This window comes from Oryzias latipes, chromosome 18, assembly GCF_002234675.1.
Source record: "Oryzias latipes chromosome 18, ASM223467v1".
Taxonomy (NCBI): Eukaryota; Metazoa; Chordata; class Actinopteri; order Beloniformes; family Adrianichthyidae; genus Oryzias; species Oryzias latipes.
The window spans coordinates 3,007,703-3,021,795 of record NC_019876.2 but is presented as its reverse complement, the minus strand read 5'-3'; the positions used below and the strand labels follow the sequence as shown (position 1 = coordinate 3,021,795).

Here is a 14,093-nt window from a genome sequence, read left to right as displayed (position 1 = left end):
GACTGACTTTCATCATTTTTAGGGGGTCAGGCCCACAGATGATTGTAGATAAACAACCTTGAGGAAACACTTTTCTCTAGAGACAGCCGTAAATGTCAGAAACCTGACTGTGTGCAGAGAAGATGCTGGGGGACCAGAGCAGCATGCTGATGCAGCACTGCCCCCCTGTGGCCGCTCAGCCCCAGAGCAGCCCCCTGTCTGAACCAGATCACTGCCCCGTGTCTCTAATGTTACCAAGGAGACCACCTTACTTCTGACCTGGATTTGATTCATCTACGTGAGTCACATTCTAATTCATTCATTACTAGAACTACATGGATGTAGAATATTCACCGTACAAAAGGAAAAACGACCAGAATCCCATTTGGTGTGAGGCTTGTTGGTGAGAAAGGTTTAAGGCCGTCAGGAACACTGAGGCTGTACGGAGCAATGATGAGTTTAAGCATCTTCATCATCAGAGGGATCAACAGAAAAAACACTTCAGCTCATCGTGATCTCCATCAGAGACGCAGAAAAAGGATCTGATAAAAGCCTTTAGGGATGAAAATAATCCAGATTATCAATGACGGTGAGATTTTATTTTCAGACAAACCTCTAAGGTCACAGACTCCCTTAGATCTTAACAATAGTGTGGGGACGAACGGGTTCTTCTTCTGGTTTGTTGAAACTAAATGGATCATTTCTCAGAGGACTGTGATGGCTGAAGATCATAGTATTATTCCTCCGCCACGCTTTACCTAAACTACAGGCCCATTGATTGTATATTAAAACTGGACTGGGTGACCCCTCCCCTTTTGTTGTTCCAAACAGGAAGTACCTCCTGGCTCCAAAGAAACCAAAAATCCTTACCTTTCTACTCAGTCCTTATAACCGTTCTTGATTTGATACCTTTTTTTTCTTGCCATTTGGAGCCAATTGACGACGGTAAGCAGTGATTGGTCCGAGTCCGTCTGAGTCAACATTTCTTTAGCAACTACTGTTGCCAATCAGGAGTGGGTTTGTTGGAACCCCTAACTATGAAAGAAATACAAACAAATAAAAGAGGATTACCAAGAACATGTTAAAAAAAAGTATCAGACCTAGAATGAAAATGGGTTTACATTTCTAAAGAAGTCTATGGAGGTTTGGATTCTTGGAGCCACTTCCTGTTTGGAATGTGAGAGGGGAGGGGCCACCCTGTCCAGTTCTTATTTACAGTCAATAGTCACTTTCCGTGAATGACGGCACACTCACTTACTCTAGTTTTCTGTTACAGTTACTGTGTCTCCATCGACTATGAAAATACGCAAACTGGATTTGGGATTCTAAATTCACCCAATGGAAACATCAGAATAAAAAAAAATCATTTATCGAAAAAAGATTTCTTTGCTTGGAGGATTGGGTTTTTGAGGCATATCAAAATTGACATATTTGACAAAAGTGCAAAGTAAACAGTTTTTGGGAATTACATGAATCATGTGACCAACAACCGGATGGCGATGCGCTTCTTGGTAGGAACTCGCTGCAATGGTTGCTGCACCGCAGGCACAACCAGAGGTTCCACAGCGTCACACATCTTATCAAACGTTTAGCGCGTCACGTGGAATTGTCTGCAGATCCTCTGGAAAATCATCAACCACCACTTCCCATAATGCCTTCATCCGTAGTCCCGCCCACGTGTACAGAGCTCGCCGCTCCACGGCCTGAAGAAGACGCCGACGTCTCCTTTGATAAATGATGATGAGCGCTAGTGCTGTGGAAGAAATGTGAATATATCTGCTGTCAAAGTATTGGTTACACCTGTCGCTGTGTTTTTGAACGACTTATCGCGTGAGTTGGTTTGTGTTTATCCGCATAATTAGGATTTAGTGGAAACAGTGAAATCGTGAAATTGCGTTTGACCGACACTGAGAATTTCAGTAGAGTTTTGCGCGCGCGTCATGGAAATGCAGCTGATGATGATGAGGCTCAGACGATGAAAACATGACATGACTTGGATTTCATTAAAGCTCACGACACAAAACATCTTTAATTAAAACAACAATAAAACGTACAAATGCGTCATCCGAGCACCTTCATCATCCGAGTTTGGACCTTTTGTTACAACACAGGAGGCAATGAGAAGCTTCTGTCAGGAGGACAGAGGAAGCTCAGGAGGAGGAGGAGGAGAGAAGGGTTCCTCCAGAACCACCATGGGTTTCAGTATGCAGAGGAAACACAAAGCTTTGGCCGATCTTCATCCTTTCATCCCGCCTCCAGTGCTTCTCCTCATCTACACGAATGATTGGTAATCACGCTGCTGGATCCTCAAAAACGCCCGGAGTCCTGCAGGCGGGGTGGGTGGGGGGGGTCAGTCTGTGCTGCAGGATCTCTGTTACAAAAATAAACATCTCCTCTGGTATCAAAATAGACGACAATCTGAATCTCTCCAGGGAGGGTTTGCACCCGCGACCGTCCGGCGTGGAGTGGAGGCGGGAGCGATGGCGCGCTGCACGCATGTACATGTTGGCGGGCAGACGTCTTCTTCACAGCTTCTGTTCGTGGCGGGTGGGCCGTGGAAAGCTGGTTCCGGTTTAGAGGTGAGGCTCAGGTGAACGCTGGCACCTTAGATTGTCATGGGGAGGGGGGCGGGGGCGGTGAGAAAAGGCAGGGTCACACGGTAACAGCCGAGAGCGGGGGATGGGGGGCAGTGTAAATGAACACTTTTGGACCCGACAGCCCCGTAGGGTCCTCAGAGTTCACAACACTTCATGGTTCATTTGAGGCCTTTTCTCTGCCCGACGGTCCGGTGGGGGTGTGTGTGTGTTTGTGTGTTGGGAGGGTTTGGTTCTAAAAATGTCTAAGCCTTTTGACCAAATTATTATACTTAAAATGGGGGGAGGGGTTCTCACTAAGATGGCTCAAATTTTTTGGGAAAAGTCCAATAACATGTGACAAAAAGCCAAAAGAACTTCAGAAGTTCTCTGCAGGAAGACGCGATATCGATCGGATCGTTTGGGGTCCGGTCCACAGATGACGGACCACGTCCAAACGGTGAGGTCTCTAAAGGATGAACGACAGACGGTCTGGTTCTGAGGCGACTGATGGCCACAAGGCGTCTGCTGCGGCGCCATTCTGAAAGGACTGGAGTCTGGAAATCATCAAAGTTCTGGATCTGTTGAGGCTTCGTCGTTGCTTCACCGTTTAGTCGTGTTCTGACCCGTCTCCACTCTGCAGCGGCCCATCCTCCGCTCTTCAAGTCACCTTGGTTCCGAACAGCAACAGACGCACCGAAAAGAAAACGCAGTGAGAGAACGGCAGAGTTCTGGAGGACCGGCGGGAAAAGACACGATACTGTGGTCCAGTGGCGGACTCATGGGTTTGCCAAACGACCAGAAACACGTTCACGTTCCTGGCTGTTCTCTGGGCAACCAAAGCCCAAGAACAAAGACAGGAAGTGAGCGTGAAGTGGTTCTACTTTTAGACCTAGAACAAATGGGCAATCGAACGCACTAGAGAACCAACAGGGTCCACACCGTTTGGCTTTGGGGGCGGAGCCTCTCTGATAACCAAAGAGAAAAGTTCAACCGGATCAAACATGAGGGGCTGTGCTGAGTCACTGCAGAACCGTCACTGAGCTCAGCTTAAAGAAGAGGCGACACCAGAGCCAAAGTCCAAAGAGTTCTACAAACAAAACCGGACCATTGGGGTTCAGATCTGAAGGATCTTTAAGTCCATCTCCCAAAGACCACTTAGGTTTGGCGTTTTCCAAAGGTAAAACCCCAGTGAGCCCTGGCGGTGGTTCTGGGATTACCTTTGAGTCCAATCCGGTCCCCGTCAGAACCAGGTGATGGGTGTAACTGGGTCAAGTACAGTCAGGTTTGGTTCAGAAGGTTTTCAGTCGGGTTGTCGGGCCCCTGAAATGCCTCCGAGAAAAAAAGGGACAGAAACCCTGATTTTAGTCTATTTTTGGCCCGGTTCTGGTTTGGTTCTGTTGTTCTTCTCTCAGGACTTTTCTCCCATCTGAGGTGGTTCCATGGACCCCTCCTCGTCGGACAAACCAGTCTCTACAGCGATTACGAAAGACGCCACGGAGGCGCTGCCCCCCATTCGCTGGATTTCACCTGGAGGAGGAAGAGAAGCTGTTACTCAACAGAACCAGAGGGCCCAAAGACACCAGAACCTGGGGGAAGCAGTGTGAGTGAGTCACCTGTGTGCGTGTCGGTCGTGGCGGTCACAGGACTGTCTCTCAGCACGTCAGAGTCTGGGTAATCCTGCGGGAGCCCCATCCGCCTCACGCCGGGGTCCAGCACCACCGACGACCCGCCTTCGCTTAGCGTCCCATCGCTGGACGCCCCTGACACCACCGCCTCCAGGGCCAAAACCCCGACCCCGCCCATGCCGACCCCACCCACGCCGCCCAGGGCGAGGTCGTAGTCCAGAGGCAAGTCGTCCAGACAGTCGGCGTTCAGCTGGAAGGAAGGAGGCGGCGCCACAACCGTCAACTCAGCACCTCCCATCAGCCCCGGCCCAACGAGGTGCCGACACTTACCGCGATGCCCAAAGCCTTCAGGATGTTCATCTTGCACATGGGACACGTGCGGTGGTCCAGCAGCCAGGGATCCACACAGCTCTTATGGAACAAATGTCTGCAGAAGAACCACAAGAGAACCCTGACCGAGATCCAAGAACCTCAAGTTTTTATAACAATGAAGTCAACAATTTCAAGAGAGTATTTGTTTGTTTTTAATCCCAAAAAGTTCCAGATTAACCTTTTATCCGATGAAATATAAGGATATCTAAGAACTTCCTTTTTGTGTTTAGTGCTGTGTTTTGTTTTACTGTTCTGTATTGGTAGAACAGTTCTAGTAGAATAGATCTAGTAGAATAAATCTAATTGTCTAAAAGAGTAGTTATAGCAGAATAGTTCTATTAGATTAGTTCTATTAGACTAGTTCTAATAAAATAGTTGTAGAATAGGTTTAGTATAATAAATCTAGTATAACAGTTCTGATTAAATAGTTCTTGTAGGATCGTTATAATCAAAGAGTTTTAGTAGAATCATATAATCGAAGTTCTAGTAGAATGGTTCTGATCCAATAGTTGTAAAAGAATGGTTCTTATCCAATATTTCTAGTATATTGGTTTTGAACCAATAGTTCTAGAACGGTTCTGATCCAATAGTTCTAGTAGAACGGTTCTGATCCAATAGTTCTAGTAGAATGATTCTGATCCAATAGTTCTAGTAGAATGGTTCTCTTAAAGGACGTTCAGGAAAGTAGGGGGAGAACGTCTGCTCTGGAAGAACTGGAGGAGCTTTTTTCTTCACCTCCACATTAAATCAGGACTACTGGAAGTTCTGCTGGATGTGGACCGGGTCTGGTGGAGTCTGTGGACCTGGAGTTCCGTCTGTTTGGACCATCAGATGCAGGCGGAGGTTTCTGGGTGTGGTGTGGCTCTGTGGGGCAGATACCTGCAGGGCAGGACGCGGACCACGTCGTTGGCCTTGTAGCCCTCGATGCAGACGGCGCAGTTGTCGAAGTCGGCCTCCGTCTCCTGGTCGCCCTTCCTGATGGTGCGAACCTGCAGCTTGCTGATGGCTTTCTTGGCCGCGTCGCCAAGACGACGCTGAAAACCACGGAACAGGATTTCATTCTTTTGAATTGGCCATTTACTGATCAGCAGAAACTCTATGCTAACGCTCTGAAAGAGACCATCGCGCAAAGTGTTTCTCTTTGTTCCTCAGGGGTTTTCATGTTTTTGGTACCTGGTTCCGGTCCCGCGCGTTGGCGTATCGGAACCTCTGGATGTAGTAGAAGACGAGCCAGGCGAGGGAGATGATCATCAGCACGATGAAGGAGATGGACACGAAGACCACCGACGTCCTGCTCACGTACTTCTGCAGGTTCCTGGTTCCGATGGTGATCGTCATGGTGACCGAGACGTTGCGCTCCAGCAAGGACACAACTTCGCGGCCCTTGGGCTCAGGGATCATGATGGCGACCACGTCCCCCGTACCTGAAGAAGAGAGACCCCGTCAAGCTACTCTATGTGGGCAGCACCCCCCCATCCCCTGGTCTGAATCCACCTGTAAACGGATAAAACCACCAAAAACCCCATCACTCATCGCCATAGCAACCAGCTGTTTACCCTCCCACCAAAAACCTGAGTCTAAAAATACAGCGTCTGCCGCCGTGCAGCGTAGATTATTATGTAAACAGAGGAGAGATCCTGGATTATTATAATCCCACAGGATTTACTGACAAACCAACAGATTCATTCTGACTCTGAGACGCATCTCTGATGTTCAACACACACACACGTATACACACACACAAATACATGTACACACACACACACATGTACACACACACACAAATACATGTATACACACAAACACAAATACATGCACACACACACGTGTATCTGCACACACACACCCACACAAAAATAAATTTATATGCACACACACACTATATATACAAACACATACACAGATATTTACACACCTGCACAAATACAAATGCACACACTTATGCAAACACAAATACACAAAAACATCCACTCACACAAACATAAATGTTTGTAAAATGACATATACGCACACAAAAATACACAGAAACATTTACATTTACACACACTAACTCGCATGCACATACATCAACAAAATTAAACAAACACATACACACAAATATACATAGACACTACAATGTACACATACACTTAGACATATAAACACACACATGCAAACACAAATCACCCATGTCTACACAGGTATGCACACACAAACATACACAATAAAACATGCATGCACTCACAAACATACACACATACCTGTGCGCGCACACACACGTAAAAAATGCATAAACATGTCCACACACGTGTGTGCACACACACTTTGACATCTGTTTGTGAGTTTTTCCCGTCATCAATAACTTTGACGTCGTCAACTTCCTGCAAAAACACGTCATCTGCATAGATCTGATCTTTTCATCTGTTACGCATCAGTCTGTCAAATCGAAGGCAGGAACTTGTTGTGGATGGCAGCGGAGTAGAACCCAGATCTGAGATCTGTCCCCCATAGACCTCCTCTCTCCTAGTTCCTCCTCCTGGAGTAAATCACGGCTCGAGCTCAGAGCGTTCAGCCGTTTGCACCCTAAATCAAACCAGCGTGTTGCTGAGGAGAGATTCTGCAGAGCAGAGCCGGTTTGGATTCAGATCTGAAGTCTTCATGTGACTCAGCATAAACGGGACCTCATGTTACCCCAAAGATGAGAAAACTACCCCAAAGGGGGATTTGAAACCTCAGCTGGAGCTTCAGAACGGAAGATCTGACTGAAGGTTTCAGAGCTTGAACTCCAGCATGAGGAGACGGTGAGAACGTTCTAATCTTTGTCCTGCTGCAGATGTTCCCCATCATCGTTTTCTTTTTGACCTGCAGTTCAAAGGTTAGAGAAATGTCTGTGTGTTTATTCTGAAACAAACAAACGCTCTGTTTACTCTGGACAAACGAACAATGGTTCAATTCCCTTCAGGCCAACAATGACCTCAAACCCACACAGGAGCATAAAGGACACGGCAGAGAGTCCACCGTAACATGACCACGGCCCGCTGAGCGTTGGTCTGGAGGACTTCTCCAAACCAGGAAGACCAGCAGCTTTTCCTCTTGTCACGTGTTGATTGGTCCCTCGTTTATCGCAGGAGTTCCCTTCTAAAAATAACCTGCGACAGCCAGGTGGAATGTGTGAAGAAGACGTCTTTGTGGCAGTAGAACTCCTCACTGCATGAATACTGCCCGTCTCACACAGACATGAAAATTTGTACTTTGCTCTTCCGTTTACACTCTCAAAGTTAAAAAATAAATCAAGGAATCAAACACAGCAGAGAGGAGGTTGGTGAACGGTCTACAGCCAATCAGGATGAAGAGAGCAATGTGCTGTGAAAAAATTCACTAAAAGATCCATGAAACAGTGAGACTGTAAAGGTGACAGTATGAGAGCGAGGGAGTACTACGGAGTACTGCACGACCCCCCGTAATTCATTTACTGGTAGATCTGCTCACACACTCAATCATAGCAGATTCACTTCCAGGAGATCAAGTAGATTCCAGGTGGATCAGAGAACGGGTGAGCTTCACACGACCAAAAAACCAGACGATCCAAGACTACAATTCTGGTTTATACGGACGACCAAGAACAAAGACGATCCCTGATATAGATACTTACAAAGGAACACGATACTGCAATACTCACACAAGTACGGCAATACTCACACAAGTACGGCAATACTCACACAAGTACGGCAATACTCACACAAGTACGGCAATACTCACACAAGTACGGCAATACTCACACAAGTACGGCAATACTCACACAAGTACGGCAATACTCACACAAGTACGGCAATACTCACACAAGTACGGCAATACTCACACAAGTACGGCAATACTCACACAAGTACGGCAATACTCACACAAGTACGGCAATACTCACACAAGTACGGCAATACTCACACAAGTACGGCAATACTCACACAAGTACGGCAATACTCACACAAGTACGGCAATACTCACACAAGTACGGCAATACTCACACAAGTACGGCAATACTCACACAAGTACGGCAATACTCACACAAGTACGGCAATACTCACACAAGTACGGCAATACTCACACAAGTACGGCAATACTCACACAAGTACGGCAATACTCACACAAGTACGGCAATACTCACACAAGTACGGCAATACTCACACAAGTACGGCAATACTCACACAAGTACAGCAATACTCACACAAGTACGCCAATACTCACACAAGTACTGCAATACTCACAAGTACTGCAATACTCACAAGTACTGCAATACTCACACAAGTACGGCAATACTCACACAAGTACGGCAATACTCACACAAGTACGGCAATACTCACACAAGTACGGCAATACTCACACAAGTACTGCAATACTCACACAAGTACGGCAATACTCACACAAATACGGCAATACTCACACAAGTAAGGCAATACTCACACAAGTAAGGCAATACTCACACAAGTACAGCAATACTCACACAAGTACGCCAATACTAACACAAGTACTGCAATACTCACAAGTACTGCAATACTCACAAGTACTGCAATACTCACACAAGTACGGCAATACTCACACAAGTACGGCAATACTCACACAAGTACGGCAATACTCACACAAGTACGGCAATACTAACATAAGTACTGCAATACTAACATAAGTACTGCAATACTCACACAAGTACTGCAATACTCACACAAGTACGGCAATACTAACATAAGTACTGCAATACTAACATAAGTACTGCAATACTAACATAAGTACTGCAATACTCACACAAGTACTGCAATACTCACACAAGTACTGCAATACTCACACAAGTACGGCAATACTAACATAAGTACGGCAATACTAACATAAGTACGGCAATACTTACATAAGTACTGCAATACTAACATAAGTACTGCAATACTAACACAAGACCACAATACTCACACAAGTACGGCAATACTAACACAAGTACGGCAATACTAACATAAGTACGGCAATACTAACATAAGTACGGCAATACTTACATAAGTACTGCAATACTAACATAAGTACTGCAATACTAACACAAGACCACAATACTAATACTACAATACTAACAATGTCAGTACATTAAAGGAAAAATCCTTTAATATGTACATCGATACTTTAACAATAACAACACTGACATAGTACTAGAACCCTGTAACACTGTAACCGTAACACACTCTGCCTCATGTGTTTTTGGTGAAGATCATTCAAAACACAACTTTTGCTGTTGACATTAGAAGAAACCCAAACAGACCTTTTCTGGGTTTCAGACTAACATGAGATCCGTTTGTGAAGAAAGATGGAACCTTTGACTCTGGTCTGGATAATCAGACTGACCTGCTCTGAAATAGACGAGCATCAAAAAATTCAAAGTGAACTTTGAATTTGTTTGCATCTCAAATGCATTTCCACAGAATCTAAAACGTAAAGATGAAACCAACATGACGGTTTTAGTTCCCTATTCTAACATGAAGGTTAGTCGTGTTTTTCTCCACTGCAGAGCTGCGTTTACCCTGATTGGGAGATCAACCAAAACAGGACACGCCCCCACAAATCCTTTGAAGCCATGTTTCCACCCTACAACAGATTACAAGACCTTTCTGAAGACAAAATCTATTGATCTATTTTTAAAAAGGTCAAATGTCAAAGTGTGATTCCAAGAAAAAACAAAAGGCAACGTATTGATTTATTAAATCAGCTGGATGGAGTGAACCAACCAGACAAGAGGAACTATTGACGACCAAAGTTTGGATTTATTGGTTTGACACACTTCAACTCTGATTTAGCCAGAAATAAATCTATAAACTTCAAAGTTTAGTTTGTGATGAGATTAAAGTCCCACTCCAATCATGTTTTGATCTATTGACGCTTTTAGCCAAAATAAAGAACCCCCTGTCTTTTCTAGGACACAGTTTCTGCAGAGCGGCGGGAGTTCATCAGAAATTCACCTCAGCTGGACGGGCCGCAGACAAGATGGCGCCCGGACATCGTTGACAGGAAGTGGAAAGTTTTTAAGAATCGCAGGTAGTTTTATAAAAACTTTTTCATGTAAATAAAAGGTTGAGTGTGCAACATGGGCTTAAAACACGGCACAAAACTGTAATGGTTTGATTCCTTTGAAAAAAGACACTAACAAGAGTTCAGATTTGTAAAACTACCCCAACTTCTCAACGTGAACGGACTCGTTCTGTCACGAAGAAAAGCCGCTTTGAAATACTTTATATTAGTAAGGTGTTGCACATGTGTAAAATCCGCTTTTCTCTGCGAATCAGCGGATGGTCGCGTAACGGTAACAGCGGGTCAACGGGCAGCAGAGACCGCTTAGAGCTTAAAATAAACAAAACGTAACCATTAGGCCCGCCTGTTCAAGTGGTCCTTTTCCTTCAACAGGGTATATTTGGACCAAACTGGGGAGTGGAGAAGGGGTGGGGGTTGTGATCTTCTGGTTCGACCCAATGCTGTCTTTTTGTCATTGAGTTGTGAGCAAGCCCGCTCCCCTTCCCGTCATCCCCGTTTACACTCTTTCCCCCCCCCACACCCCCAAGCTAACATTAGCGGTTCAGCAAACCTGGTGAGCCACCATGGAGCCGTGCAGCCCTCCGGTTCTGATCCAGATTCCAGCTCAGACCAGGAAAACAAGGACGTTGATGGATCTATTGGTCTGCAGGCGGATGATCAGAATGGAGCGGAGCAGGAAGACTGTATCTTAGTAGCTACATCACTGATAAAAGCTCCTTCAAACGTCATCTTTGTGTCTGCTCCTGACACACAACGATCTGAATAAAGAAATACTAAGGAACGCAATATTTACATTCTTTTTAAAACATGTCCTCCATCATAATACACAGATTGAAGTGGGGCTGTGTGGTTCTGAAGTGACGTCTGTGGTTCTGAAAGTTGGTCTACAGTTCCAGAACAGAGGCGCGTGCCTCCATGGCAGCAGCGTGAACGTGGGGTGGGTCAGCCTACCTTGGTGGGGCATGGTGAGGGTGTCGTTGGCGTTGGCGGAGCCCACGTTGAAGATGACCACCGCGGAGGCGTTGTGCGCGGCCGCGTGCCGGATCTTGTCCTTGTAGGTGCAGTTGCCCCGGGCGATCAGCGCGATCCAGGGCACGGCCTGCGCGGGCACGGCGAAGCGCGTGTGGGGGTCGCAGGCCTGGCGGTCCAGCGGGGTCGCCGGCAGGACCACCACCCCCTTGGCCTCCCGCTTGACGGAGTGCTCCCCGTACCGGCCGCACTCCGTCTTGTCGGTGCGCAGCTCGGACGTGGCCGGGTCCACGTAGGTGATGTTGACGAAGGCGGTGTACCACTCCTCCCGCTCGGCCACCGTGAAGTCCAGGCACAGCAGGTGGACGAAGCAGAAGGAGAGCAGCCAGGTGGAGAGCGCCAGGCTGCGGCAGGCCGCCACCAGCGAGCCCGGGGCCATGGCGGTCCTCCCCCGGTGAGCGCGGGCCGTTCCTCGGTGGATCGGAGGAACGCGGCAGCGTCAGCGCCGTGGACGTCTACTCCACCATGCCGAGACTAAACGCGATCTTATCTTATGTTAACACGTGAATATTCCGGCACACACTCCCGTATCTGCCTCTATGTTTTCAGCCCCTCCCTTCCGCTGGTGTCGGGCTCCCGAACAGCATCATGCTAGCCGCCTCTGCCTCCATCTGCAGCGGTGGTCCAAACAAAAACACCCACAGCGGTGTCCGAAACGCGGGAAAGCGCGGGCATCAACTCATCCACGAGGACGGCGTGACCGAGCCCAAACGAAGAAGAGCACAGGCGGGACCTCAACGCGCCGCTCAGACGGACTTTGGTCGTTTATTTGCTCTTTAAACCCGAATTGCGCGCAGCAAGAAGCTAGCTAACCTGCATTGTTTTGACTCGGCCAACGTCCACCGTTAAAGAGAGTGAGACATTCCACTTCCGGTGTGGGCCCGTAAAAATAAGAGTTCTCCCACTTCTTTGGAGAGCTGCATTCTTCCACATCCGTTTAAAAACATTTCAACAAACATATTTTATGCGCATGTGTAAAAAATGTATTTCAATATTTAACTGTTTAAAAAAATAGTTTTAGAAAAGAAACTAGATAAATGTTTTACTGAGAAGTCTGCAATACTTCTCTTTCCGGTAACTTCAACTCAACTCCCTTCATTGATACTGACACCTAGTGGCCACATAAATAATCAATCAAACTTTCTCACCTTAAAAAATGCAATTGTTTTGCGTTCTATTTTGTTATCCAAGACCTAAATATTTGTAAGTACATATATAACAATTACCACCTTAAAAACATTTTAAGTGTATTTTTTTATCTTAAAACAACAAGAAACTGCATATTTTGTGGGGAAGGGTTGGTTAGTGTTACAAGGGCACAACAAGTGACTAATATATGGAAGCGATTCTGTAGCAGAAATAAAAAGCAAAGTCAAAACCAAAAATGCTTTTTCATTTTCAAAATGAAGCTTCATTTTTTGACTCAAAAATAAAATGAAAAAGCAATCCACCAAAATGCTTTTTCATTTTATACTTAAAACCGCTTATTCTGTGTCATAATTAAAATGAAAATGCAAAGAGGGGATTGCATTTGTGTGTGTGTGTGTGTGTGTGTGTGTGTGTGTGTGTGTGTGTATATATATATATATATATATATATATATATATATATATATATATATATATATATATATATATATATATATATATATATATATACACACATACATACACACACACACACACACACCCACCCACCCACCCACCCACCCACACACACACACACATATTTATATATATAAAAGGTTTAAGAGAAGCATGATAAAGGCCCTTAAAGAACTTGCATAGCGACGAGTAAACGCAAGAGTTCTGTGCGGGGAAGCCTGAAAATGTGCGTTTGCATGGACTTTTCACTTGAAGTGGCCTGATTTGATGCAGTCGGTGTGAATGAAGCTTAAGAGTTGGAGGACTGTAAAGTTAGTTGCCACATCCCATAATTTGAGTTTTCAAATAAGTAAATAAACCAGTAAATTAGTTCACCAAAGAAGTGTTACCACCTGGTTACCGCTGGTCCAAAGATGGCACAAGGGAAATACAGGGATAACCACATAGATAGAGGCTGTGTCCGAATTACCGCCCTAACCCCTAACTACTAAAACCCTATATAGTGCGGCACTATATAGTTCTCTATATAGTTCTCTGAATTTTCAAAGCAATTCGGACACCCGTGCTCACTAGTTTTCTCTTTCGGGTGTTTTCAAATGGCGCTTGGCACGGAAACAAAGTGGCGCATTACCGCCACCACCTGGTCTGGAGGGGAACTACTTCTATTTAACGCGGAGAATGACACCCATTTGTCAAATTAAAAATATAATAAATATGAACATTTTATGAAGACTATTTATGAATCTGCTGTGTTCTGATCATGGAAAATGTGGCTGATTTATAAATAATAAAATTACAAACACATTGGTGGTGATTTTATGTATTTGTTGATAAATAAACCCCCATGTTATTACTCCATGGCAATATTTATTTTTGTG

At 45.5% G+C, this 14,093-nt stretch overlaps 1 protein-coding gene across 1 annotated transcript; it reads right to left on the bottom strand.

Moving 5' to 3' along the window:
* Positions 1-1,982: 1,982 nt before the first annotated feature.
* On the bottom strand, positions 1,983-12,495 carry LOC101169977 (RING finger protein 150). Its single transcript, XM_023966100.1, has 6 exons — positions 11,534-12,495; positions 5,726-5,976; positions 5,432-5,586; positions 4,511-4,607; positions 4,169-4,430; positions 1,983-4,082 (listed from the first exon to the last, which is right to left on the bottom strand). The coding sequence occupies exons 1-6, from the start codon at positions 11,988-11,990 to the stop codon at positions 3,964-3,966; spliced, it is 1,341 nt and encodes a 446-aa protein (XP_023821868.1). The 5' UTR covers positions 11,991-12,495; the 3' UTR covers positions 1,983-3,963.
* Between the last annotated feature and the right edge of the window lie 1,598 nt (positions 12,496-14,093).

Coding starts and splice junctions, on each gene's coding strand:
- LOC101169977 (XM_023966100.1), bottom strand. CDS start 11,990: ATGGCCCCGGGCTCGCTGGTGGCGGCCTGCCGCAGCCTGGCGCTCTCC. Junction 5,977..11,533: donor CCTCACCATGCCCCACCAAG/GTAGGCTGACCC, acceptor TCTCTTCTTCAG/GTACGGGGGACGTGGTCGCC. Junction 4,431..4,510: donor TGAAGGCTTTGGGCATCGCG/GTAAGTGTCGGC, acceptor CCTTCCTTCCAG/CTGAACGCCGACTGTCTGGA.